At 38.4% G+C, this 25,403-nt stretch overlaps 2 protein-coding genes across 2 annotated transcripts in view; both read left to right on the top strand.

The window, feature by feature from the left end:
* The window catches only part of ddc (dopa decarboxylase), a 229,050-nt gene that overhangs the window by 92,742 nt on the left and 110,905 nt on the right, over positions 1–25,403 (top strand). The gene's annotated exons all lie outside the window — the stretch shown is intronic.
* entpd3 (ectonucleoside triphosphate diphosphohydrolase 3) lies at positions 8,203–24,162 on the top strand. The gene is made up of 10 exons (XM_082150382.1): positions 8,203–8,357; positions 9,892–10,014; positions 10,829–10,946; positions 17,393–17,552; positions 18,254–18,413; positions 19,523–19,750; positions 20,199–20,471; positions 22,494–22,604; positions 22,730–22,864; positions 23,425–24,162. Exons 1-10 carry the CDS (start codon positions 8,301–8,303, stop codon positions 23,614–23,616), a joined length of 1,557 nt encoding a protein of 518 aa, XP_082006508.1. The 5' UTR covers positions 8,203–8,300; the 3' UTR covers positions 23,617–24,162.

Genomic DNA, 25,403 nt, shown 5'->3' on the forward strand with positions numbered 1-25,403 from the left:
TTTAAATGCAAAAAAGACAAAGGCGATGATATTTGGACCTATTAATACTAAAGTCCCAGTTCTTGCTATTAACACATTGCAAGATGAAGCCATTGAACTTGTTGATACTTATAAATACTTGGGTATCTGGCAGGACAAAGGTTTTACCTTTAAAAAACATATTGAAGCTCTTGCTAAAAAACTTAAATTCACTCTGGCATTTTTATATAGATTGAAATCTTGCTTTTTTAGGACTACACGGAAAAAACTGGTTGCAGGATTATTCCTGTCTCAGATAGATTATGGTGATATCATTTATCAATTTGCTTGTCCATCTACTCTGTCAATGCTTGACCCTCTTTATCATGCGGTTCTCAGGTTCATCACAAATGCTGGCTATCAGACACATCACTGCATCTTATATAGTAGGGTAAATTGGCCGTCACTCAAAGTGCGCAGGATGCTACATTAGTACATTTTTATTTATAAAGCTATTTTAGGTCTTTTGCCTTCTTATATCTGTTTAAAATGTGTTCATATGCAAAGTACATATCATTTAAGATCTAGTGACAGACTACTTTGTAAGGTACCAAGAATGAGGACAGAAGCAGGAAAGAGGAGTCTGTCTTACTATGGCCCTTCGTCCTGGAACGAACTCCAGTCTAGGCTTAAGATTGGTGCGCTAATTTCCTTAGCTGCTTTTCAAAAAAGATTATCTGACATGCTGACGGACATGTGCACTTGTTTTAATTAATGGTAGGTAGATCTCAACTTTTAGTCCTTATTTTGTTTGTTTATATATTTTAAACTCATTGCATTTTTTTTTCTATGTAAATATTTTGTAAACTTTGTGTAAATCTGTATTGTATTTTAATTTACGTAATGTATTGTTTTTCAGCTCATGGTTGAAAATTGTGCTATACAGTGTCTCAATGGGACTTTTCCTGTTTAAATAAAGGTTATATATATATATATATATATATATATATATATATATATATATATATATATATATATATATATATATATATATATATATATATACTGTATAAATCCTAATCCTACCCTAGCCCTATTGTAAATACATGTAGTTGGTTAATATTACTCAGTACTTAAATATATAATTACACTGTAACAATGACACCTTAAAATAAAGTGTTACCATATATATATATTTATATTATATTATTTTATTTTTAAACAAAAAAACAATTATAATTACTTAGAGGAAGTTAATGCAGTAGCCAATGGTGTTTTCACAGAAAATAACAATGAAGAATATAGTATATTTTAAATGAATATTGACCTAGATTAACAAATAGTTGTTCATTGTTAGTTCAGGATAGACTGTACATTAAATAATGTAAAGAATCCAACCAATTAGTTTATATGCACTTTACAGTGTTATCATTTTTTAAAGGTTTTTTTTTTCACACTGTAAAGTACATATGAACTTAAAATACATACCCACCAAATCAAGAAACATTTTTTTTTTTTTTTTTTTTTTTTTTTTTTACAAAAAACGAAATATAGAAAAGAAAAAAAAAATGGGAAAAGGGATGAAGTGGATCTTAATGTCATTAATTCACTCATACAAACAGCAACACAATAATCTGCAGTAAACCATGCTGTCAACGTGGTGGATCACATTATTGATATTAAACACCATTGACAAGCAAGAGTATTTATAGATGCAAGGCCTGTGTACGTGGCAGTGAACCCAAGAACTGCAAACGATGTTATAGCATAGTGAGAAAGGCTTTAATATGCCTGTTTTCCCTCCCTTCTCTATCCTAATCCAATTGCGAAGAACTGACTTTCCGGCTTCTTCAGGCTAATGGAGTGTCAAATCACACTTCCAACAGCTAAAAATACATGTTTCAGCACACTCTATGACGAAGAGAACAATCTAATTCAGTTTGGCTGTCTTCATCTCCAGTCAGTGTTAAGGTGTGCTTAATCTTCTCAGGCAGCTCTGGCTATATGTGTGAGGCGTCAGGGTGGCGAGGATGCCCATATTTTCTTAGAACTGCAGTGGAGGACAGATGAACCTCAATAGAGAGAATTCAAAATATTTTATGAACAAATAAAATTATTATCCAGTACGATCTGGGTCTGAACACTACACTTTTGCAGAGCTTGGTCAAGTAATAATAGTAAACGTAAAAAATTTACAGAGGTAATGTGAAATGAATTAGGCAGCAATTACAATTAGCACAGTGTAAATATAGTGAGCTTAAAGACATTGTCTGATTCATTTGCTGGAAGTTTAAGCTACCAACATTTTTATGAGCACAACCTAATTATTGTCACAAACAGGTTGAAGCAGAGAGGATGCAGGTTCTAATTGCAGTAGTGTTTATTAAACCAACTCAAATCTCACAAACAGGATCAAAGAAACAGGAAAAGAACAAACGCAACGTCGACAGACAAGTAAAATTCTGAAACACAGAGCTTAAATACACAGAACAGATCAGGAAAACGAGACACAGCTGACAAGACTAACGAGTAATTAACAAGACAACAGGTGAAAGGGATCAAATAAATAAAAAACTAGAAATATAGACAGATCACAGAACAGGAAAACAGATCAAAAGATCATATTTTATGCAGCCCTACAAGTATATACCTACAAAGCACAACAAATCTGGTGTTCATTATATATATATATATATATATATACATATATTTTTTTTACATTTTAAATCACAATTTTAACCAGAAAAATCAAAAATTTCTTCCCAAAAACCCGCAACCCAATAGTGGGTTGACATAAAATGACTCTTTATGTCAGCATGGTCAAGGTTTTTTTTTTTTTTTTTTTTTTTTTCAGGGACCAGATGCCACTGATGAGTCCTGCAGACTTAAACATTCACATGAGTCTCTGTACATGAACATGGTAAAATGAAAATTCAAAACCTTGGAAATGACAGGTATGTACTATGTTTCAGGAATGGCACAAAGGTGTGTGACTGTTCAAGTCTCTGTCTTTAGATCAGTGTGTTCAATAATGTGCTTTTTTTGTCCTTTGTTGTGTATCTGTAAATAAATCCAAACAATCAAAAGCTATTTCTTTTTAAATCTCTCCTAATTCTTTGTTCAGGTTCTCTCACAGTCCCACCTGATAGGGCCATTATGGGAGGGTCTATGTCTATCTCAGGTGTGCAACGCATCAATCTTCGCCTCCTCGCATAAAGCTTTCTTACACAAAACATGTCTTACAAATTTTAAATCAATATATTGTTTTATCTGAATGAGTAGGCAGGATGAATTTAACATAGTTTTGGAGCAAATATTCTGGTCTACGTGATACAATTTTCAAAAGTCTTGTGAAGAAATAATTAGTATGGGTTTCATTACCTTATTTCAGTGACAATTTGTTTAGTTTTTTCACAAACCATGCATAAAAGTCATTATCTCAAACTTTTACATACATGCTGCTGACATATTATTGTAGCAGAGTTTGTGCTGAATACAGTGTAATCAGACTTTAGACATGAAAATGTCACCAGTAACAGAAATAAGCGTCATATACTGACGCTGTTGACATTTCGTCTACATCGAACGCACATGGCACCCTTTAGCGTCAATATGAGACGCAGATAGATATGGGCCAGAAGGCGCCTCCTAGCGGTCTAACCCTAACCCTACCCCAGACCTAAACCTACCCATAACCGAACAAAGCTCTGTGCGTCTCATATTGATGCTAAAGGGTGCCATGTGCGTTCAATGTAGACGAAATGTCAAAAGCGTCAGTAGCCTATATGACGCCCTAGGATGAGAATGCGTTGAAATGTCAGAGCATGTCAGAACACCTTGTGGAGTTACAAATTTAAGAATCTGTATAAGATCTGCTGATCTTATGTCCTTACATAACAACATGAAAAACTAAGGTAGAGTACATTGAATTTAGCATTTAAGGTTATGATGATGATATCAGCTGTTAAGCAAAGTTTCCAGCAAGAGATTACTGCCAGTCCTGTTCTCTCTATTGTAAGTTAAATGAGTCAGATTACTGAGACTCTCACCCTTTGTCTTTAATGGCTCTTGGAGCCCCTGTCCCAGTCGTTGAATAGTTATGCTGATTGGATTAGGATTGGTAACACTCTGGAGTCTAGGGTGGGTTCCTAAACCTGGATACTTCATTTGTATGCTTTGTTTAAGGTCGTCACCCAGGTGCTTTGTCTCCATTTCTAAGCACTGCCCTCTGTATGTATATGTATATAATATATATATAATATAAATGTATATAAACTACAATGTACACTGCCTTAGTTAGACTTGATGACTGTAGCTACCGACAGTTCGTGTTCTCAATAAGAATCCTGCTGAAGATACAACTAAGTCTCCTGGTCTTCGCTTCTGAGTTTCCTACACCTCCAGGGCCCAGAAAACACCTCAGACCCCAGAGGGTTAATCTTGATCACCTGGAGACTGTTCTGGTGGCAGGCTGGTTCTCTCCGCGATGGTAAAAGGGGATCCATTGTGGACAAGCACCCACTTCCACAGTCCTGGAAGCTCCCCCGAGACCCATCTCCAGGGACAGATCCCCCTGGGAGAGGAGGAGAATCTCCACTGCTGTTAGATTCATTTTAAAGGTCTATCGATCTGTCACAAGAAGGTTGAAGCATCTATTTATCTTTAAAGCAACAAAAAAAAATTTTTCGCGCTAGGGGTCGCTAACCTCTTACAATAACGAAGGCATAAATTGATGATGCAGTGAATAAGCGGAATCATGGAACTTGTCTTTTTTTAACATGACTATGGAATGAAGCAGGTCGCGATTGCTAATGAGAGACAGAGATCAGCGCCACACGTGAGTCCCGCGGATATAAAGGAGTGAGGACATGTCATTCTACCGAACTACCCGCAAGTGCTGAATTAATACTCAAACTGGTCAGTTTATGTAACAAATAAAAATTGTGAGGTGACACAGCGCTGTTTCACTTTGTCTACACTATCATACTAAACTGCATTTGAGTGTGTTGAAAGTTATAATGTTATTAGTTTGTTGGCTGTATGAGACAAGCAACTGCTAGATCAACATTACAATAACATACTGATCATATTCTAACATTTCATCATGTTGAGCTATATAACATTGATTTGTTTTATGTACATTTGCTCACCTGTCTAATAAAGTACATACAAGAGCGGCGTTTCTGTCAAGTCGTGACTCGTGAAGCTCAATGTCAAGTCCAAGTTTGTCTCGGCATCTCGAAAATGCCACGCCGATATTGATCCTCGTTTTATTTCTCCTTTTGTCCTAAAGTCTGTTTGCCATGGTCCATAATGTTTGAACGAAACAACAACAACTTTAACTTGACGCTATTGTCCACGTCTGTCGCCATGGTTACTATGGAAGTACAAGTGGAAACCAGGGATAACGCGGATATTACGTCATCGACACGGGTCGTGCACTATGTAAAATTGTAAATTTCTCTGAATTTACAAATTCTTGGAAACATTTAGGATAATGTAAGTACACAATTGAAAGATATATATAACACTGTCAAAAAAATTTTCTTAAACAGTAAGAAAACTTATTACAAGCTTTGCACTGCTGGTAGTTCAAAGCTTTTGAGAATTTGATTTAGAATTTAATTGAAAATCTTTTTAAAATTCCAGTTAAAGTTTTGAATTTGAATTAAATTTAAAATTAGCAAAAGGGACGCCGAATTGCAGTTTGAAAATGTTCGGTTGTTGATTTAGTTTGCTTCTCATTATTTCCTGTGTTTCCTTGGTTGTCTTGGTTACTAATATGTTTTCCTTTGTTGTCGTGGTAACTTATTGTTTGATTGACTTGATTCACCCATTCCTTGTTTAGCCATTTAGTTACTCTATGAAAATATAGCCCTCAGTTTGAGTTGTTCTTTGTCCATTCTCATTTATTTTTTGTTTTTTTGTGGTTCAATATGGTTCCCAGTCTCTGAGAAAGCAGGTCCTTCCTCAGAGGAATCCGCCAGGGAGGGGCTGTCACAAGGTGCGACACGGTGTAACTAGTCCAGTACGGTGCAACTAACAAGACCTGCTCCTTGTTCTCCCTGACATTGTACAGTGTCTGTGAGAGTACTAGGCTCACTGGGAGAAACGCATACTTGCATAGGCCCCGGGGCCAGCTGTGTGCCAGTGCATCCATGCCGAGGGTCATGAGAGCTTGTCGGCTGCACGATTGAGCTTGCCCGGAACGTGAATGGCGCGAAGCGACCTCAGATGCTTCTGACTCCAGAGGAGGAGATAGTGGGCGAGTTGCGACATATGACGGGAGCGTATACCACCCTGATGGTTGATGTCACAACGTCACAGTGTTGTTTGTCTTGACCAGCACGTGTTTGCCCTCTTGCAGCGATCTGAAAGGGCGCAGGGCAAGCCGTACTGCAAGCAATTCGAGGCAATTGATGTGCCACTGCAGTCGAGGTCCTGTCCAGGAGCACGAGGCTGCACACCCGTAGCACATGGCACCCAAGCCAGTGGTGGAGGCATCTGTTGAGACAACAACACACCTGGACACTTCTAGGGAAGTTCCTGCCCGTATAAAAGCAAGGTTTTGCCTTTGTTGGGGTTTGCTATGTGCTCCTCGTGTCCCACCTCCTTGTTTCCTGTTTCCACGCCCCCTTGTTTAGTCCCCATCCAGTCCTCGTTTTTACTAATTGTGCTCTCCTGATGTTTTTGTGCCCTGGTCCCTTTATATTGTGCCTCTTCCCCCATGTCTTTGCTGGTTATTTGTGTTTGTATTTAGTGGTGTTTTCTGGCTTGTGCTCTTGAAATTATTTTAGCGCTTACTCTAGTTTTTTGTATCTTATGCCCAGTATCAGAGTATCCTTGTTGCTATTTTGTTTTTCTCTGCTACTGGTTTGCTTAGGTTTAGCTTTTGTGTTTTATAATCTAGTTTGAGTTCTCTTTTGTTTTAGAATTTTATTTTTAGTTATTTTCTTCAGTTCTTATTTTCCCCGTCTAGTGGAAGTCTTGCTTTTTTCTTTTGCAGTTCCATTTTTTTATCTTAGATCCTAGTTAAAAAAAAAATAATGTTTTACCTTCTTTCCCTTATTTGCTTTTGTTATAGTTCAGTCTCTACTTTTTGTTTCTCAAGTCATTGACCTTATCAGTTTAATTTTGATTCTCTTAATTGTTGCTATATCTTGTCTGTCTTCTCTTTGAGTCTCGTCTTGTATGTTCTTCTGTGTGTTCCTGCCCTGTATCCTAAGTTCTGACTCTTAGTTCTGACTCTGCCACTGACTCTTAACTGCCTGACAGCCTGACTGGTGCAGCTTTCTAACCCCTGTGTCAAGCCTCTGGTTCTGTGAGCTTTTTTCTCTGAAGGATTCATTATTCAACCTAAATCACACTGCAAAGTATGGTTCTGTTTTGAAAATGGATCCTGTTCTAGCAGAGAGTTAATGTAATGTCAGTGTCAGTATGTCTCTCATGCGGTTCGTACTTTCCAATAAAGGGATCTCCATAAGCACTGATCACTGCAGAGCTCTTTCGTTCATTCTCAGGTTGCTGTAAAGTGCCCCATTAGGACCAGGCATAAACATTTCCAGCTGACCAAGCAAACAAAATAACCCATTAAAAGGGGGATTTTCAAATAATATTACATGCTTTTAAAAACACCTAATGTGCAGTGGGCAGAAAGGGAATGATATATTTTACCGCTAAATTGCCAGTATCTACTCTTGCAAACTGTCTTTACGTTGTCTGTATTTCCCACAAATCTAGTCATTATTTTGTACTCTAACATTAGTGAATGAAATATTTTTTGTTACTGATATTGATATATTTTTATTTACAATGGGAACTGCTATAAGAATATATGTAACAGCACACATCCAGAAAGGAATCAAAATTAGTCTGTACAGCATCATGGGAATGTTAAACGTGTTTAAGTGCTTCCATTAGTCATTTAATGAAAAAAAAAAAAAAAAAAAAAAAAAATAATTCATCCACAAAGATAATGCATAAATAGCTAAATAATTATTCATTATTTTCAGAAAAGTTAACAATGGCTTTTTGATTATTAACAACATCCATCTGAATAGGTGGAGTTTCCAATTAACTTTAATAGAAAGGACCTGCTTATTGTAAGTGACAGCCAAACCCCTCCCATTTTGTCTCTTCAGCATGGTCTTTTGTTTATTAAAATCCATCTGAATGGGTGGAGTTTTGTAATGAACTTCAATAGAAAGGTCCTGCTTATTGGGAGTGACAGCCAAACCTCTCCCATTCAGTCTCTTCAGCACGCTTTTTCACTCACATATGCACACACGCTCACACACATCCAAACACAGTTACACATTCTCAGTCTTGCAAATCTGGACAGAATGATCAATAAGGAGTCCCAATCTTCTGACCACCTTACAGCAGCCTCGCGCAGAGGGGTAGGCAAAATCTTTTATTACTGTATTAATGCCCTGATTGTTGCAGGCATGAATGTATTTTGTATTTGATATTTGCTTTCTTATCAGATCATGGACCAAATGTGTGTTCAGATTAACTGATTTTGTTATAAAATGTTATTGATTTGTGTCTCTGCAATCTGCCATATCTCTAAAAAAAAGAGCAATTAAATAATTAATAAGTTAAAAAATATATAATGTTATAAAATATTGTAGTACAATAATATATAAGAAATATATAATCTATGTAATTTAAAAAGCACTCTCTCATGGTTACGAGTTTTGGATGTCATTCTCATCCGGCTTCTGTGCTGTTATTTAAAAATATACTGTATGGATCAGTCTTTGAGTTCGAACCGCTAACCACTTTCTTTAATCAAATTAGAAACTGAAACCATAATATGGGTAATGGAAAAAGTCTCCATGATGATATGTGTATATTGGCTGAGGAAGGTACAAAACTGGGTGTGCTTCAGATGATTTTCACATGAGATGACAAGCCAGCGATTTACAGAGTGCATGCGAGTATATCAAAAATATACAAACATAAACATAAAAGGATGTATGTACACAAAAGTAGATATGTCTGTACTCGCACGTTTTTAACTGGTTCAAGCAAATGCTGAGAGTGAAATCATTTAAAAAGTAACGTTTTTAATCTTTCTTGGGCTCAGCAAATAAAAACACTAAAATTATTTTGCCAGTTAAAATTAAAATGTGCTTTATGTCATAACATCTAAATTAATGTTCAAATCCAATGTTACATTTAATATGAATAAACTTGAAGGTTACAAGAGTGCACTTACATTTAAAGCTCACCTCAAGGTTACAACTGCACATTTTAACCTTTTATAAAAATCCATTTTTGGCTATTTTTGCTTCTTGTGTTGGAAACATGATTCTTTGGAGGAAAAAAAAGATTTTTTTTCAGAATAAAATCAGAATAACGGTCCATTGTTAATAGGTAACTATATATGAAGTAATACAAGATAAATGAGTAGAACTACTACATTAACACTACTACTGGTACTATTAACTAATATGGAAACAAGATGAACTAATCAGTAAGTAATAGCAAATTTAGGACTGAGCTAGTTCTTTATTAGGTGATCAAATTATTGCTGAATAAATTTAGCCTCATTAAGAACTACTAAATATGACAAATGATAAAGAATTGCCAATTAATTACTAATCACAACATCTGAGACATTTTAAAATAATGGTCCAGGTAGTAGTTCTTGAAGATTGTCTTTTTTTACTCTGAGCGTGGTCATAAAATGCACCCTTAATTACTCAAGTGTTACCTAGTCACTCTTCAAGAACTGCCAATTATCTGACACATTATTTTTTAAAGTGAAAAAGTAATTGAGTAATTATGATGCATTTTATGACCACATTCAGAGTAAAAAAGATAATTGCCCAAGTCTCAGACACATGTTAATGTTGTGAAGAGCATAAGGAGTGTTCAGTTATGGGAATCAATGGGAATTTGATTTATTCATGTTTTTGTCTGTAGGTGAGAATGGCAAAAGTGGCAGTAGCTTTAGCCACTGCGTTTATGCTGGCCAGCATAGCGGTCATCATTTCTATAGCAGTTGTGCAAACTCATAAGAAGACTTATATATCCCGTGGACTCAAGGTAAAATTCTTAAATTTGAGCATGCCTGATACAAACCGTACAAGTGGGATCCAATTAAACAGACCTATTGTGTACCTCTTAGAGTGTGTAAAATTATGGGACAAAAGCATAATTTGGTGTTTACCAGTCACACATGGGAAGTAATATATGTTCAAGAATGACTTTCCCTTAAATGATTAATTCCTATTGTTTAATCATACAAATTTTCTTGTTAATTATACATGAAAGAGTGATGTTTGTATTTTTTATATTTCTATTATGTGTTGGAAAAACAAACATCTCACATCCCACATAATAGTTATGACATGGGCCACTATTCATTTACAGATGAATGGCAGGTAAAATGTGGTGAAAGAGTATTATACATGACTATTAAAAAAAATGCTTCATTCAGTTTCCGTGAAAACAAATACTGTTTTTGTAACACGGAACGGAAACCTATTTTCCTAAACACAAAACAACTTTCAATGGATAATCACCATTCATGGAGTTATTTAATTCAATACAATGCTGCATCCTTAATATTGAGATACATGATCCTTTTGATGACTCATAAAGTCCTTGGAAATTTTCCCAAAGAAGAATGTGCTTTTTCTTTTTTTTCAATAGAGCTAAGGGCAAATAGACATGTCTGTTCTTGGGTTCTTCACTCAGTCATGATTTAGACCTTGGGATTTGGGCAATTGCTATTCAGCAATGTATTTTGTGAACAGTGCAAATGAATGAGCTCTTTATGGCTGTGCAAGATCTTTAGAGTTTGATCTTTGGTTACAGTAATGTCCTTCTTCACTTCTGTTGCTCTCTCTTTCTCCAGTATGGTATTGTTTTGGATGCAGGCTCGTCCAGGACTACCATTTATCTCTATGAGTGGCCTGCCGAAAAAGAAAACAACACTGGGGTTGTGAGCCAGACAACAAAGTGCCAGGTTGCAGGTACAAATCAACTGACATAAAACCTTGGATGGTTTACATAAACACATGGAGGCTTATTCTTTATACAGTAGCCAAAAGCTGAACTAGATTTTGGTGGCACTTTCCAAGAATACTGTATACTTTGGTTAACCTATCCCAATTTTTTTTTTATTGTTTTTTTGTTCTAAAAGTCAAATTGGTGTGAAAAGTACTAGGTTTAAAGTCGTCAAGTCACGTTTATTTAAATAGCACTTTTTACAATACAGATTGTTTCAAAGCAGCTTTACAAAGATAACAGGAAAATGCAACAAAGTTTGTTTCTAAAGAAAATAACGTCACAGTCCAGCTTAAGTAAGTTCGGTGATGTTTCATTTTGTTGTAAAACAAGTTATTAATTTAGTTCATTCATATATATATATATATAGAAAACTGTATGGAGAAAACTGTGATGTCACCGTCCAACTCAGTTCAGTTCTCATATAATGGTGTCAATGCAGGCAGATCAATATTATTGTTGAATATTAAATTAAATGTTAAATTGAATGTCCCCAAATAAGCAAGCCGAAAGCCAATGGCAATAAAGGTGAAAAAATGCAAAAAAGACGACAGTGGCAAGGAACCAACACTCCATCAGGTGGCAGGGTGGAGAAAAAAACCTTGGGAGAAACCAAGCTCAGTCGGAGAACCAGTTCTCCTCTGGCCAACGAACAAACAATGTATGATTATGATTCAGGCAGTATTATAGGTCAGAAGTCAGATTGGTTTGGTACAATCAGAATAGTATCCAGTTCTATCTGGTTTAAGATCGGAGTCATCACGTCGGAATGGAGACGGGTTTGTTGAGGATCAGTGCCGATGGCTGTCATGTCGATGAGGCCTTCACAGGGGGAGTCTAGTTGACACAACCTCTGCTGATACTTCAGGGATGCGTTGTGGTCGTGTTTAGGCGCAGGTCCTCAATCTGATCTGGATACAGCCCGGATCGATAAGACATCTCTTCATTTACTGCTACAAACTGATAACGGTCAGATAAGTATTATATTATATTTAGATCGTGACATGAAAGGTTGCAGTGGATGAGCATTGTAACCGATCACAGATATATTGAGCGCATAAATGCAGTGATCTCGTAATTGCAACTCGATTTCTGCACTTTCACGAATGCTTTCATCATAACTAACATCGCAAACACTATGTAAATAAGAGATTTGTTGATTATAACAGGAGTTTTGGCGATAGTGCAGAAATCAGTCACTGATAAACTTGCGCTGTTTGATTGACAGCTCCAGCGATTGTAAAGGGAGTGTTCTTTTCATTTAGGTTAAATATACAGCCGTGTTACTTGCAACCCTGCTACCAAATTCTTACACTTTTAAATATGTTAACGCGTTATTTCAATGGTCCACCTTAGACATTAGTAAATTTGCAACTACATGTCAACTAACTCTCATTTGAGTATCAGTAGACTCGTTGCTTAATATCTGCTAACACTTTATTTTGATGTTAGGTCACATGCTGTCAAGGCTCTATTGTGAGTTCATTTTAGACTCGGAAATACACATAAATTCAATTAATAAAAAATAGCATTGAACATCTAGACATGTTTTCTAAAGTTTTTTGTCATTTTTAATGCAAATTTTGTAAAATCAATAACTCAAAGACCAAAAAATCTGTGTGTTATGCATAAATGACATAGTCCTTTTAGAGGATACATATTTTCTGCGTAGCTGGCAATATTGTTCATTAGTGGAAGGCAGTATTGCCTTTTTGCCTGTGTTTTGTTAGTAAGTTTTATAGAAGACAGAGAGGAAAAGCTGTGCCTTTTCCAGAAAGTATTGATAATGGTGACGGCAATGCATCAGAAAATAAGGTCGTAGTAAGAAAGGAAGAAGTTGAAGATCAAGGAGGATAGAAGCAGTGAGGGTGAAGGTAGAGATGAAGAATATAAGTCACAGATTGTTGTGGAAGTCAGGCATTTGGGTACATTATCCTATGTCAGTTTGGAAGGTGTTATCAAATAGAGGTCAGGAAAGATGCCACTGCCTATTGGCCTCAACAATGACAAGCAAATGATCCACAAATGAGGACTAAACAAATCAAAATCGAGATATGTGTGGGGGTACACTGAAAGAGAAGAGTCTTGTTGATTATCACTTGTTGATTTGAAAATCCAAAAAAAGAAACCATGTTAAAGATTTTTATTTTTAAACCCCAATGCCCAACCCCAATCTAATAAACTTGGGTACAACATCTATGTAGACTATACGATGATGACACCCATTGTATTGTAGACTACGTTGCAAGTTAGTAGAAGAATACAACGTAATCAGCATGTGCTAGTGGTAAAACAAATAGAGCAACATCAATCGCACTTAGGCATTGGTTTTTATGTGAGCTGAAAAAAAAAAAGGTGAGGAGGGGAAAGAAGAGAATATGGACGTGATCATGGCTAGGGAAAAGAGGCCAACTTGGCATTTCAAATTTGCTAATGGAACTTGAGGTAAGTAGTTTTAGCGCCATGTCTCATTGACCAATACGCCATTATATGTTGCATTTATTTGGCTAGTCAGACGTAGGTCGTAGCAGCAAACACACTGAGATGATCATGCTAAATTTCTGACACAGAAAATTATCGCAGGCCATCTTTGAACGGCTGTCTTTGAACCTCTATCACTGTACGACGTATGATTACCATTTAGACCACAGCCACAGAAATCACCACGATTGGTTATCTTTTGTATGGGACAACCCAAAATCGTACAATGTGTACCAGGCATTAGACATGGTTTCACTACTTTCTACGCAGCAAAGTTGCATCTGAATTTGTGTCAAGTTTTTGACATTTTCACTTGCAAGTTCCAAATGATATATAGCAGCACAAGATGAAATGGAATGTTAACAATGCTTTTTAATGTTTTTTGAAACACCAAGAACTTTTCACTACTTTTCAGATTGTGAAACTGCATTTGAATGTGTGTGTGAAGTTTGACAATTTGCCAAAAACCATATACCGTAATAGAACAAAGTCAGTTATAAATGACAACACCGTAAAAAAGGTCAAATGCAAAAAAATTACTTTATTGCAGCCTTAAATGTGTCAAATATGAAGTCATTTAATTTTTCCAGCTGTGATTTCATAATTAGTGTTTGGTTTGAGAGTATAATTCTTTACTATTATTTTTACTGAGCAATATGTAGGCAGTGATAGAATAATAATGTGACTTAAAAATATACATACATTGGCCGATAACATCTCGGTTACCAATGTAACCCTCGTTCCCTGAAGGAGGGAACGGAGACTTAGTCGATCGTATACCGACTGTATGGGATAATGCCTAGTGAGCCCGATCACTCTGATTACTCTTAAAATCAAGCCAATAAGCTTTGGCAGGTGCGTAATCAACTTACCCTGCCTTACTCTGCGGGTATAAACACGGAAGTGGATACACCTACCAGTTGTTTTTCGCTGAGGAGCAGATCGTGCCCCAGTCAGCGGTGGTCCAGTAGAAGTGGCAAGGGGACTAAGTCTCCATTCCCTCCTTCAGGGAACGAGGGTTACATTGGTAACCGAGACGTTCCCTTTCAGTCGGGTAACGTTCGACTTAGTTGGTCGTATACCGACTGTATGGGATCCTCTAACACGCCACTACTACTGCCACCTTCCAGTGCCTAAACACAAAGCTGCAAGAGCCTCCGCATGGCGGACGGTCGAGCTTAGGTCAGGAAGTCACTGCTGTTCCACAGGACCACTGGGAAAGCGTACCTTGAAGGAGAGGTATACGCTGCGAAGCCACATCTACATGAGAGTAACATGTTGAAAACACATATGGACCAGGCACCTAAGCGGGACACAACCAGTCAATGACTGCAGAGGTGACTCTGCCGAAGGAAGATACGAGCTTACCGTAGGAAGCATGCCGTAGAGAAATACACATACAGGATCACCGTAGGGATCACAACGTATGGGCCCCACCTAACACAAGTTTCACAAGCATACAAGTGATAGGACTAGTATCAGACACTCCGCCACGTCTACTACCGACAGGGGGCTCAGAGGAACTCAATAGGGTTCCGTAGAACTCACCAGAGTAAATTTACGCACTTATCCAGTCCAAGGAGGGAATGGCGTAGCAAGCCGACACTAAACTCAGGCTAAGTGAGGCTGACTTCAATGAAGGAGCCTACTAAGCCGTGAGTTCAGTACACATTAGTGTAATGTCGCCCAACCCCTAACACAATATCTGTTCAGCGAGGCACCCATGTCGACGCTTAGGAAAGAGCACACGCTCCAGATGGAGGGACTCTTAACCCAAGTGGACACGGTGCACCTTGGACTTCCACCAAGATGATGGCCACACATTCCCACGTGGGCCAACCATCGCACAGGGAACCGCCCTCCTTTCTGCTGGTCCCATAAAAAAAGACAAGCAGTTAGTCCGGTACCGAGACTTTGCGTTCTGTTCTACCACCACAGAGCTAGAGAAGCAGAGAAAAGTCAGGGCTGGGTCTGCCTCCTGCGAGTGAACGCTCGCAGGCTCACTATCTATTCCCATTACAGGAGAGATAGGAGCCTTGGCATATATCCAGGCCAGGGTCCCCTGCAGGAGTAGGCCTGGCCCGAATCCAGGCACACTTTGTCAACTGAAATGATGCAAGTTCCCACCTTCTGAGGAGTAAAACACAATAAGAGAACTGTTACTTAAAACAGGTTTTTAACTCGCTGACTACTTGGGGGACTGCTCCGAGTGCATGGCACTGGAGAAGTCTCAGAGAAGGTAAGAGCTATGCAAGAAGGATGACCACTTGCATTGCTCAGGAACCTGACGCCCAACCGATACCAAGGTGAACATCGCCAGACAGATCGCGCGAGCTGCAACCTTTGTACCCCGGAGGGCCAAATCGGTTGCAGTGCGGAGCTCACCCATGAGCTCACGATCTGCACTACTCTCGTGCATGTCCATGAGTGCCTGGGCCTGGTGGACCTGAAGCAACGCCATGGCATGCAGCGAAGATGCGGCCTGCCCACAGGCCTTGTAAGCTCTGCCCGCCAAAGCAGACGAGAACTTACAGGCCTTAGAGGGGAGACGAGGGTCTCCCTTCCAGGAGGTAGCGGTCGCTGGACACAGTTGCATCGCAACAGACCGCTCCACTGGGGGGAATCGCCTCATAACCCTTATCCGCACCTCCATCGAGGGTAGTGAGGGAGGAGGAGCTACCAAGCCTGTTTCTGGCAGAGAAAGGTGCCTTCCACGACCTAGTGAGCTCCTCATGCACTTCAGGAAAGAAAGGTACCGGAGCAGCGGGCTGAGAACCAGACCGGCCCGCTCCAAGAAACCAATCATTCAACCGAGACGGTTTGGGACGCGGTGGAGTATTCCACACGAGCCCGACCGCCTCGGCGGCCTTCTTGAGCATAGCCATCATTTCAGGATCCAACATCGGCATCGCCACCTTCCCGGAGGAGGGCAACGGCACCGAGTCTTCCTCCGTCAAATCAAGCTCCCCCTCTGATGCTGCGATGGACATCCCATCGTCCGGAGTTGCCCCAAAAGAAATGTCCGGTCGGTCCATCACAGAGGGACCGGCGCATTCCTGCTGAGCTTCCCCCATTGTTTCTATGCCCGAGAAACGGGAGGGATCCACGGGACCACGTACCCCTCAGATCTCCCGTACCCTGCAGCATTCCAGGTTTCCCCTGGGAGGTTAACGGGGCAAAGGCACAGGGACTACACTTACGCGTTTAATGGAAGCGAGTCTCAATCTTAGCACCGAGATGATCATATCCCCGCAATGAGGACATGAATCATCCACAAGAGCCGCTTCAGAGTGCTGAATGCCCAGGCACGTGACGCAGCTCTCGTGGCCGTCAGAGGACGACAGAGACTGACCGCACCCAGAAACGCACGGATGAAATGGCATCTTGAAAAAGACACACAAATCACAACCGTGTTTGCCCTTTTAGAAATGGGACCCGTCACCAGTGACGGAGCACACAGGGGAACAACCGCAGCAACACTTGAAAGTGAAGCACTCACTACTTCCGCCCTCAACCGCGTCAACAAAACACTCTTACTAAGAAGAAAATGCTGTGGAAACAGCTGAAGAGAGGTTCCGTAACTCGCGACCACCGCTGCAACTGCTGTAAACACCGACACCAGGAGAGTCATCCAGAAGAACACCGGCACACTCGTTGTATAGTCGCTCGATCAGAGACCATCAGAATGAACCGATCAACTCCGAAAGCGAAAGACAACTGGTAGGTGCATCCACTTCCGTGTTTATACCCACAGGGTAAGGCGGGGTGTTGATTACGCTCCTGCCAAAGCTTGTTGGCTTGATTTTAAGAGTAATCAGAGTGATCGGGCTCACTAGGCGTTATCCCATATAGTCGGTATACGATCGACTAAGTCGAACGTTACCCGACTGAAAGAGAACAGAACTTATATAATATGGTGTGTCTTTTCAAGGCCCCGGAATTTCAGATCTTGGTGTAGACGAGGAAAAGGACAAAGAGACATGGAAAAGTTTAAAACATTGCATGGCAAAGATAACCAAGGCCATTCCCTCCCATCAGTATAACTCCACCCCAGTCTTCCTTGGGGCGACAGCAGGGATGAGGCTCCTACAGTAAGAATGATTTTCCATTCCTCTTTTCGATCATATTTTCTGGTTACGTTCTTACCTTTGCATCACAATATATTTATGTATCAGTAGAGCCATTTGCTATGATATTAAGAGCTCATCATACTCGCCTATATGCAATGAAGATGAAGGCAGATTCAGTAGTTCAAAATAACAAGATTTATTTAACGTGAGCTAATAACACAAAACAGTGTGCATGACTCAAACAATTCCAGACAATGAGGGAAAGGAGGTAGGAACTTAAATAAACACAGGTTATGAACATAATGACATACAGCTGTGTCCGTGGAAACTGATGAGTGGCGGGAAACTTGAACAAGGAAACAGACCAGAACAAACCAGAATGTTTATAATTGTGACAATGCATAATGAAATAATATGGTAAGAAATAAGAAAGCTTGCATTTTCAAGCAGCATAACAAGCTGTTTTGTACAGCTAAAAATAACAGGAAGCTGTTGAAATTGGAAGCCAGAAACATTCAATTTACAAATGCTGCCGTCCGCTCTTGTGATAAAAATAAGGTGAATAGCAAAAGAAAAATGTCTTAATGCACTTGTTTCTAGTGTTTAAATGATTGTGTTTTTCTCAAATAAATGATTATGGATAAATGCATATATTTAGCCACAAAGTTAACCTGACACTGACGCCATGAGTGCTACATCTTTGCCCAATCTTTTTTACACAGTATGAAAAATGAAGACACATCAAACGCTATCCTGAAAGACATGAGGAACTACCTTAGCTCTCTTCCTTTTAATTTCCAAAATGCTTCCATCATCTCTGGACAGGAAGAAGGCCTTTATGGTTGGATCACTGTCAACTACCTGATGGGTAACTTCCTAGAGGTCAGTTCATGGGCTGTTTTACTGAACCTTTTTTATTTTGGTCTTTGGAACTAAATGATTATCTCAGAATTTGTTTGGTTACAGTTTCATCTTAAATGTATGTATTCAAACAACATAAATGTTGAATGACGAAATGACGAAATTCGCATTTAGAAGATATAAGCATTAAAAACGTACCGTCTCTCACCTCTACCAATATGATTAATGTGACATCACTCTGCACTTCAGCTTCTCATCAGATTTTCTGTCCAATCAAATGCTCTCTAGAATCTGAAGTGTCCCGCCCCCTACTCTATAAATAGGCGTTGAAGCTGTGGCTGAAATCGTTCACTTGTTCACATTATTACTATTTTCTATATGGTGAATTGTACACTATATAGGGGATAGGGAACAATTCAGACAGTGTAAATATGCTTTCCATTGGGGTGAATGAAGTATGGTTTTGCGTTAGTGTCTGCTCTGGTTCAGAGACACGTTAGCACAGAGTGGATCATATGACCACAAAACATATCGAACCCATTTGAATTCTGAACAGAATGCTATATTTTAAAGCAATATGGAGGAGATTAGGAGGAGAAACGGTTAAACAGATTCGGAATTAGAAACAGCACTGACGAGTGGAAGACATAACAATGGTGCCATGCATGCAGCAACATTAATTTCAAAATGACACATCTACACAAACTATACTTTTCAAACTACATCCTCTGCATGATTATGATCACTGTTTTGCTTCAGTAACAATTTCATATTAAATCTAAAGGGGAATGTATTAGACTGTGGCTGTCATAAGCTGTCAAATGTGGCATTGCCGAGCTCAATGGCTCTGGCCGAGCTGTAATATAAGCAAAACGCTATTGGCTATTTTAAAAAAAGGAGAGGAGCTGCTCGATATGTCCCACCGTGTCTTCCTGTTTCAGTTGAAATTACAAGCAAGATTTTGAGTTTAGCCTCATACTGTAGTATTAGCCCAGTTGTATGTATGAAACAGAGTCCGGTTGTGTTCATACATTGCAGTCATATTATGACACAATATTGAATCTAAACCAGAATTGGACAACAGAGCTTAATTGAAATTTTAAAATGTTAAACTTTAGTCTGTTTTATAGAAAAATCTTTGGAATGCCTGGGTACATCCTCGTGGGGCTAAGACAGTTGGTTCATTGGACTTGGGTGGAGCCTCCACCCAGATTGCCTTTGCTACTTCTGATGATGCCAAAGGAGAAGATATCATTACTGTTTCGCTCTATGGCTATGAATATAATATCTACACACACAGTTTCCTTTGCTACGGGAAAAATGAAGCTGAGAAAAGAGTTTGGGCCAAACTTTCAAAGGTACAGTATGCTCATGTCATTAAATGCTCCTTCAACCAAAATATGTATTAATATATAAACCTATAACCTAAACCAAAATATAAACCTTATTTAGGATGCAGACTATTTTGTACTTTTAGATTGAGTATTATTGTATGTTTCCTCCATCAGTAATTATACTAAGATATTGATCACAAAATTGTGTAAAACCTTTCTTAGAAAATACATTATTGCTGATGCTGAGCAATGCAATTAAACCCGTAGCTTATGCTTAACATTTCCCCAAACAAGCCACGTCAATACTTCAGTCATTTAATGTAGGGTTGAAATAGAGGGATGGATTATGTTACATTTCCCTGATTTGCTCTTAGGTAAAATCTTCCTGGAAATAGCTTAACCTGTTACTTACAATTCTATGATATATAACATATATAACATGTATTAACTCTTTGAATTGTTTTCCTTTCAGGAATACGCCAACTGGGCTAATGTGATGCACCCCTGTTATCCTTCTGGTTATAATATCTCTATGCCTGCAGAGGATATTTTTGGAAGTGAATGTACAAATAAGGACGCTCCTTTGAGGTATAGCCCAAAGCAAAATATTACTTTCTTTGGACAGAGTAACCCTGAACAGTGTAAAGTCTTGGTCAGGAGTATCTTTGACCTAACATCCTGCCAGGGAGCTGAAAACTGCTCCTTTGATGGAGTTTATCAACCAAACCTCAGTGGAGACTTCATGGTAGGTATTTTTCTTTAGTTAAAGGAACACTCCACAGTTTTTTTAAATAGGGCTTATTCACCTTCTGTCCTACATTTAGATAGGTGGGCAAATGCATTTTTGTCTCAGTGCATGCATTGTTTTAGTTTGACAGGGTCAGCGCTAGCTTAGCTTAGCTTAATGAATGGAATCCTTTGTTGCCAGCTAGCATGTCATGAGTAAAAGTGATAAAAAAAAATAAAAAAACCCACCTAATTACTTCTTGTGGCCTGCGTATTCACAACGAGTACAAATAGCGATGCAGATTAACACTAGGCGATTTCCTTGGCAGATATTGACTTGGGACTATATTAGGGGGAAGTACAGGCGAAGCACTGCTGCTTAGGTGAAGCACTGCTACTTGGGCGCAGAGATATCACGCAACACATGAAATCCCACGACATCCGTCAACACACCGGCGTGAATAGTAGCTGGCTATTTTTCCTACAGTACACGAAGAGGGTGACTTCTCAGACAGTCAAGAGCCAGAAACATACCTCTATGAAGCAGTTTTCAGAAGATGAGCTGCGTACTTTGGAAATAGAATGACAGGTTGCGATTGCTCAACAGCCTGAGGACGTGAGGATGATAGCCAACACGAACTGGTGGTGTAAGACTGAAATAGAGTGTCTGTGCTGTGGCGAGTGGGACAAGTTACTGCCATCGATGACCAGGCTCAACGCGTCAGATCAAGTTGAGCGTGCCCGCATTTGCCCATCCTGCAGTACTCGATTTTTTTTTTCGGTGTGATAAAGTGAACTGGAAAAAATGCCCCACACCGAATGGACCAAATGGACAGCTGTCCACTGAGTAAGTGATTATTTTAAACATGACGCATGTATAGATCGACCCATATTATACCTGTATTCACATTCACATATTATACCACATATTCACATTTCATGTGTTGCGTGATATCTCTACGCCCAAGTAGCAGTGCTTCGCCTAAGCAGCAGTGCTTCGCCTGTACTTCCCCCTAATATAGTCCCAAGTCAATATCTGCCTAGGAAGTGTTCCTTTAAGATAGAACTAAGAACAGTTTACCAAAAAATGAAAATTCTGTCATTATTTACTCAACTTCATATCATTCCAAATCTGTACAGTATGTCATATTTATCTAACTCTGCTCCTGGAGGGCCACTGTCCTGCAGTGTAGCTCCAACCAGCTCCAAAACACCTGCCTGGAAGTTTCTAGAGCTGTTTTCAAAATCGCCCCCTATACCCTCATTCACCATTCCCTACATTGCTCCACTAATATAGTTCACTTGAAGGAGTGAATGAAAACGAGTGGATTAGTGTGCCAGAAGGGCAGCCGCTTTTGCATAGTTTGTGCTTGCCGTAAATAATCAAAACTTAGCAAACTAGCAACTCCAGTAGTAATGAAAAGACTGATCTTGAACTCTGTCATGGAAACTATAGCATGTATAAACCTTAAGTAAACAATTTAATAATGAATTAAAAAGCTATTTATATCTGTATGATATTATGCTGTAGCCACATTGGACCAGCGGTTTTGAAAATGGATGGATGGATGATTCAGCTGCAGGCGTTATCTTCGGGCGAGACATGGGAATTCATTTGGGACGACCCTTACAGTGCATTATGGGTATTCTCTAGCCGTTGAGTGTACATTAGTTGTACAATCGTTATTGCGGTGCATTATGGGATTGAATGACTGCACTCGATAATGTCCACTATGGTTTCGGACACCACTACAAATGGCTGTTCCCTCAAATAGTGCCCTATTTAAGGGTAGTGTGGCAATTTCAGACACAGCCTAGTAATCCTGAAGACCTCGATTAACTGATTAAGGTGCGTTTAATAAGGATAGCATTAAAATCTGCTGGTCAGATTTTAATGCTGGACTGCTGGAGTTTCACACCCAGAGGAACCCCAATAACATCAAATGTCATTGTTTCTTGCATGTTAATGTGACCAAATGTTACAGCCTAAGCTATATTTCTTTCATCTGGATCTATTAAAGCACTTATTTTTGTGTCTTAGGCCTATGCAGGGTTTTACTGGACTGCTTTGGCTCTTAAATTAGAGGGTTCCAAAAGTATGGAGCTTTTCAATATGAACATGAAGCTGTTCTGCTCAAAGGACTGGAAAAGTGTGAGTACCAGCCAACTGCATAATCACGACTTGCAGGAAAATATAGATTGGGAGGGTGTGGTTATTTGTGTACAATCAATAAACCTACCTTTTAATGTCTTAATGTCCCCCCTCCCCTCCTTTAGCTCAAGCAAAACTACAGCATGGATGACATCCATCTGAAGTCCTTCTGCTACTCTGCAAATTATGTGCATACCATTCTTGCAGATGGTTACAAGTTCAACACAGGCAACTGGAAAAATCTAAATTTTCAGAAAGAGGTGCATTGTGTTTCATGTTTATCATGAGATTGTGTGAATATATAGGCTATATATTGTGTGTGTGTGTATATATGTATATAAACAATGATGCCATACAATATATACTGTATACTATATATATATGCCATGATATTATTGCACATTAAAACCTAAAACGGCTGTAATTTGTTTTTAAAATGTATATAAAAAAGTGTAACAAAACACTTAATGTACATATTTTTCTAAACATTTTAATCTTCATATTTCTGCTTCTAAATGGTCCAAAAATTGGTCCCATTTACATCCATTGTAAGTGGCTCACCATAAACTTCATATTTGTTGTGACAAACATTGTCGATTGACTTTAACCTGACCTTCAAATATTAATGTAAAACATTTTCACAGCAAATGCATTTCTGAGTACATGATTTCTACGGAACAGTCACCTCAAGTCTCAATGCATGATTGTAATGTGAAATATCGGCCAAATTATATTATCTCTCCCCCTCCAGCAAATCAGCTCTATCTATCCAAAATGCTGCAGTGAACTGGACCTCTTCATTTGTCTCTTTGTGTTTCAGGTAAATAAGACCAGTATAGCTTGGTCCCTTGGCTACATGCTCGCTCTTTCCAACATGATACCAGCCGAAGGGAAAATCATCAAGTTACCCATAAACAATGTTCTTTTCACTGGACTCCTCCTCCTGTTCTCTGCACTGACTATTATCACCCTCACGTACCTTGTCATTGCTCTGGCACGCTTCTGTTATTGAGGTGTTTGTACTGAGTTCCCATCAATATTGTACTGAGTTCTCATCTGTAGGACCAGTGTCCCACTTAGGGAGGTTTTGGAAACCAGGAGAGACACTGATGTGTCAATGCAGATGTACCTGCTAGAGAAGGATTTTAGTTTTGGAACCTGAAGGTCTTAAATGTCTAGCGGTGCTAAGGTTAAAAAAAAGATGCCTGATGTGAACTCCAAATGTGTTAAAAACCTGTATTAAATGTCATTCTATCCAAAAATGGGTACAGGTATTTCTAGTCCAGGAATACAGTGGCAAGGTCTTGTCCTGTGGATTTGAATGAAGACACCGAAGACAAGGTTTTAGCTTATATACAGTAAAAAGTATCTACTATGGTCATGTCAATGTTTTGATTGTGTATTGTATCTTATGTTTGTCTTATCCTTAGCATCATGCATTATGTATCTCACACTTGTATTTCTGCATGTGCTCTTCAGCACACATTGTCTTTGGATGAAATGTCATAGTATCTAAATAAATGTTATGGTTGTTATGGCAGTGAAGACTAGTGATTATATTGCTTGGGAAATGAGGTATTTTAACTTGTGATCTGGGCATTCTATAATGTAATATAGTAATGTTATTAAAAATGGACAAAAATGTATGTAAGGGAGACAAGGAAGGGACTACTTTGGGGATAATTTGTGTCTGGTGCTTCTGCCAGGGTTCTGTCTGTTAACAAACAAAACATTAAGAAAACCAACCATAAAATGTATTTTATATATATATATATATATATATATATATATATATATTTATATAAATCATCTGGACTATACAGTATTTCATGTAGAATGTCATATATATATGAAGAGTTCAGATTCAAAAGCCTCTAAATGCCATCTGAAATTTTCTTATATAATGATCATTTTTATCAAGCTTGTGTATTTAAGTTCAGTAATTTCACTTATAATACAATTAATAGGTAATCTTCATTGCCATTTAAGGGAAATTATTGAATTTAAATATACAAGCTTGATAAAAATGATCATTCTATAAGAAAATTTCAGATGGCATTTAGAGGCTTTTGCATCTGAACTCTTCATATATATATATATATATATATATATATATATACAATTGCAATCAAAATTATTCAACCCCCACTGCAAACCATTTGAAACTGCAGAAGTCGTTAAAAGTTGCATTTTCAGTTAATTTTGGAGAAAACACTTGAAACATTTGTTGTGTTGAGCTATTTTAATTACTTTTGTTTGATTTGTTCTTTGCAAACAGCTGAAATTCTGTAATTTTTGCCAAAAAACCTGATTTGCAATGGGGGTTGAATAATTTCGATTGCAACTGTGTGTGTGTGAATTTCAGCTGTTTGCAAAGAACAAATCAAACAAAAGTAATTAAAATAGCTCAACACAACAAATGTTTCAAGTGTTTTCTCCAAAATTAACTGAAAATGCAACTTTTAACAACTTCTGCAGTTTCAAATGGTTTGCAATGGGGGTTGAATCATTTCGATTGCAATTGTATATATATATATATGACATTCTACATGAAATACTGTAGTCCAGATGATGACTACTAGTTATATTTTTGTTGGCCCTAACAAAAAACTTTTTCTTGTTTGACTTCAGCTGGAGTTTTTTTAAATTATTTTTTTTAACATCTTCTGAAACCCTCCTGTCTGTTTTCCATGTATAATGTCTAGAAAGTATTAATTACATTTATTTTTTTATAGTGAATTTATCAAATTTATCAGTTCCAAAGTAGGCTACTTTATACAGAATAGTGCCTTACAACAC

This window comes from Leuciscus leuciscus, assembly GCF_965113295.1.
Source record: "Leuciscus leuciscus genome assembly, chromosome: 20".
NCBI classification, from domain to species: Eukaryota; Metazoa; Chordata; class Actinopteri; order Cypriniformes; family Leuciscidae; genus Leuciscus; species Leuciscus leuciscus.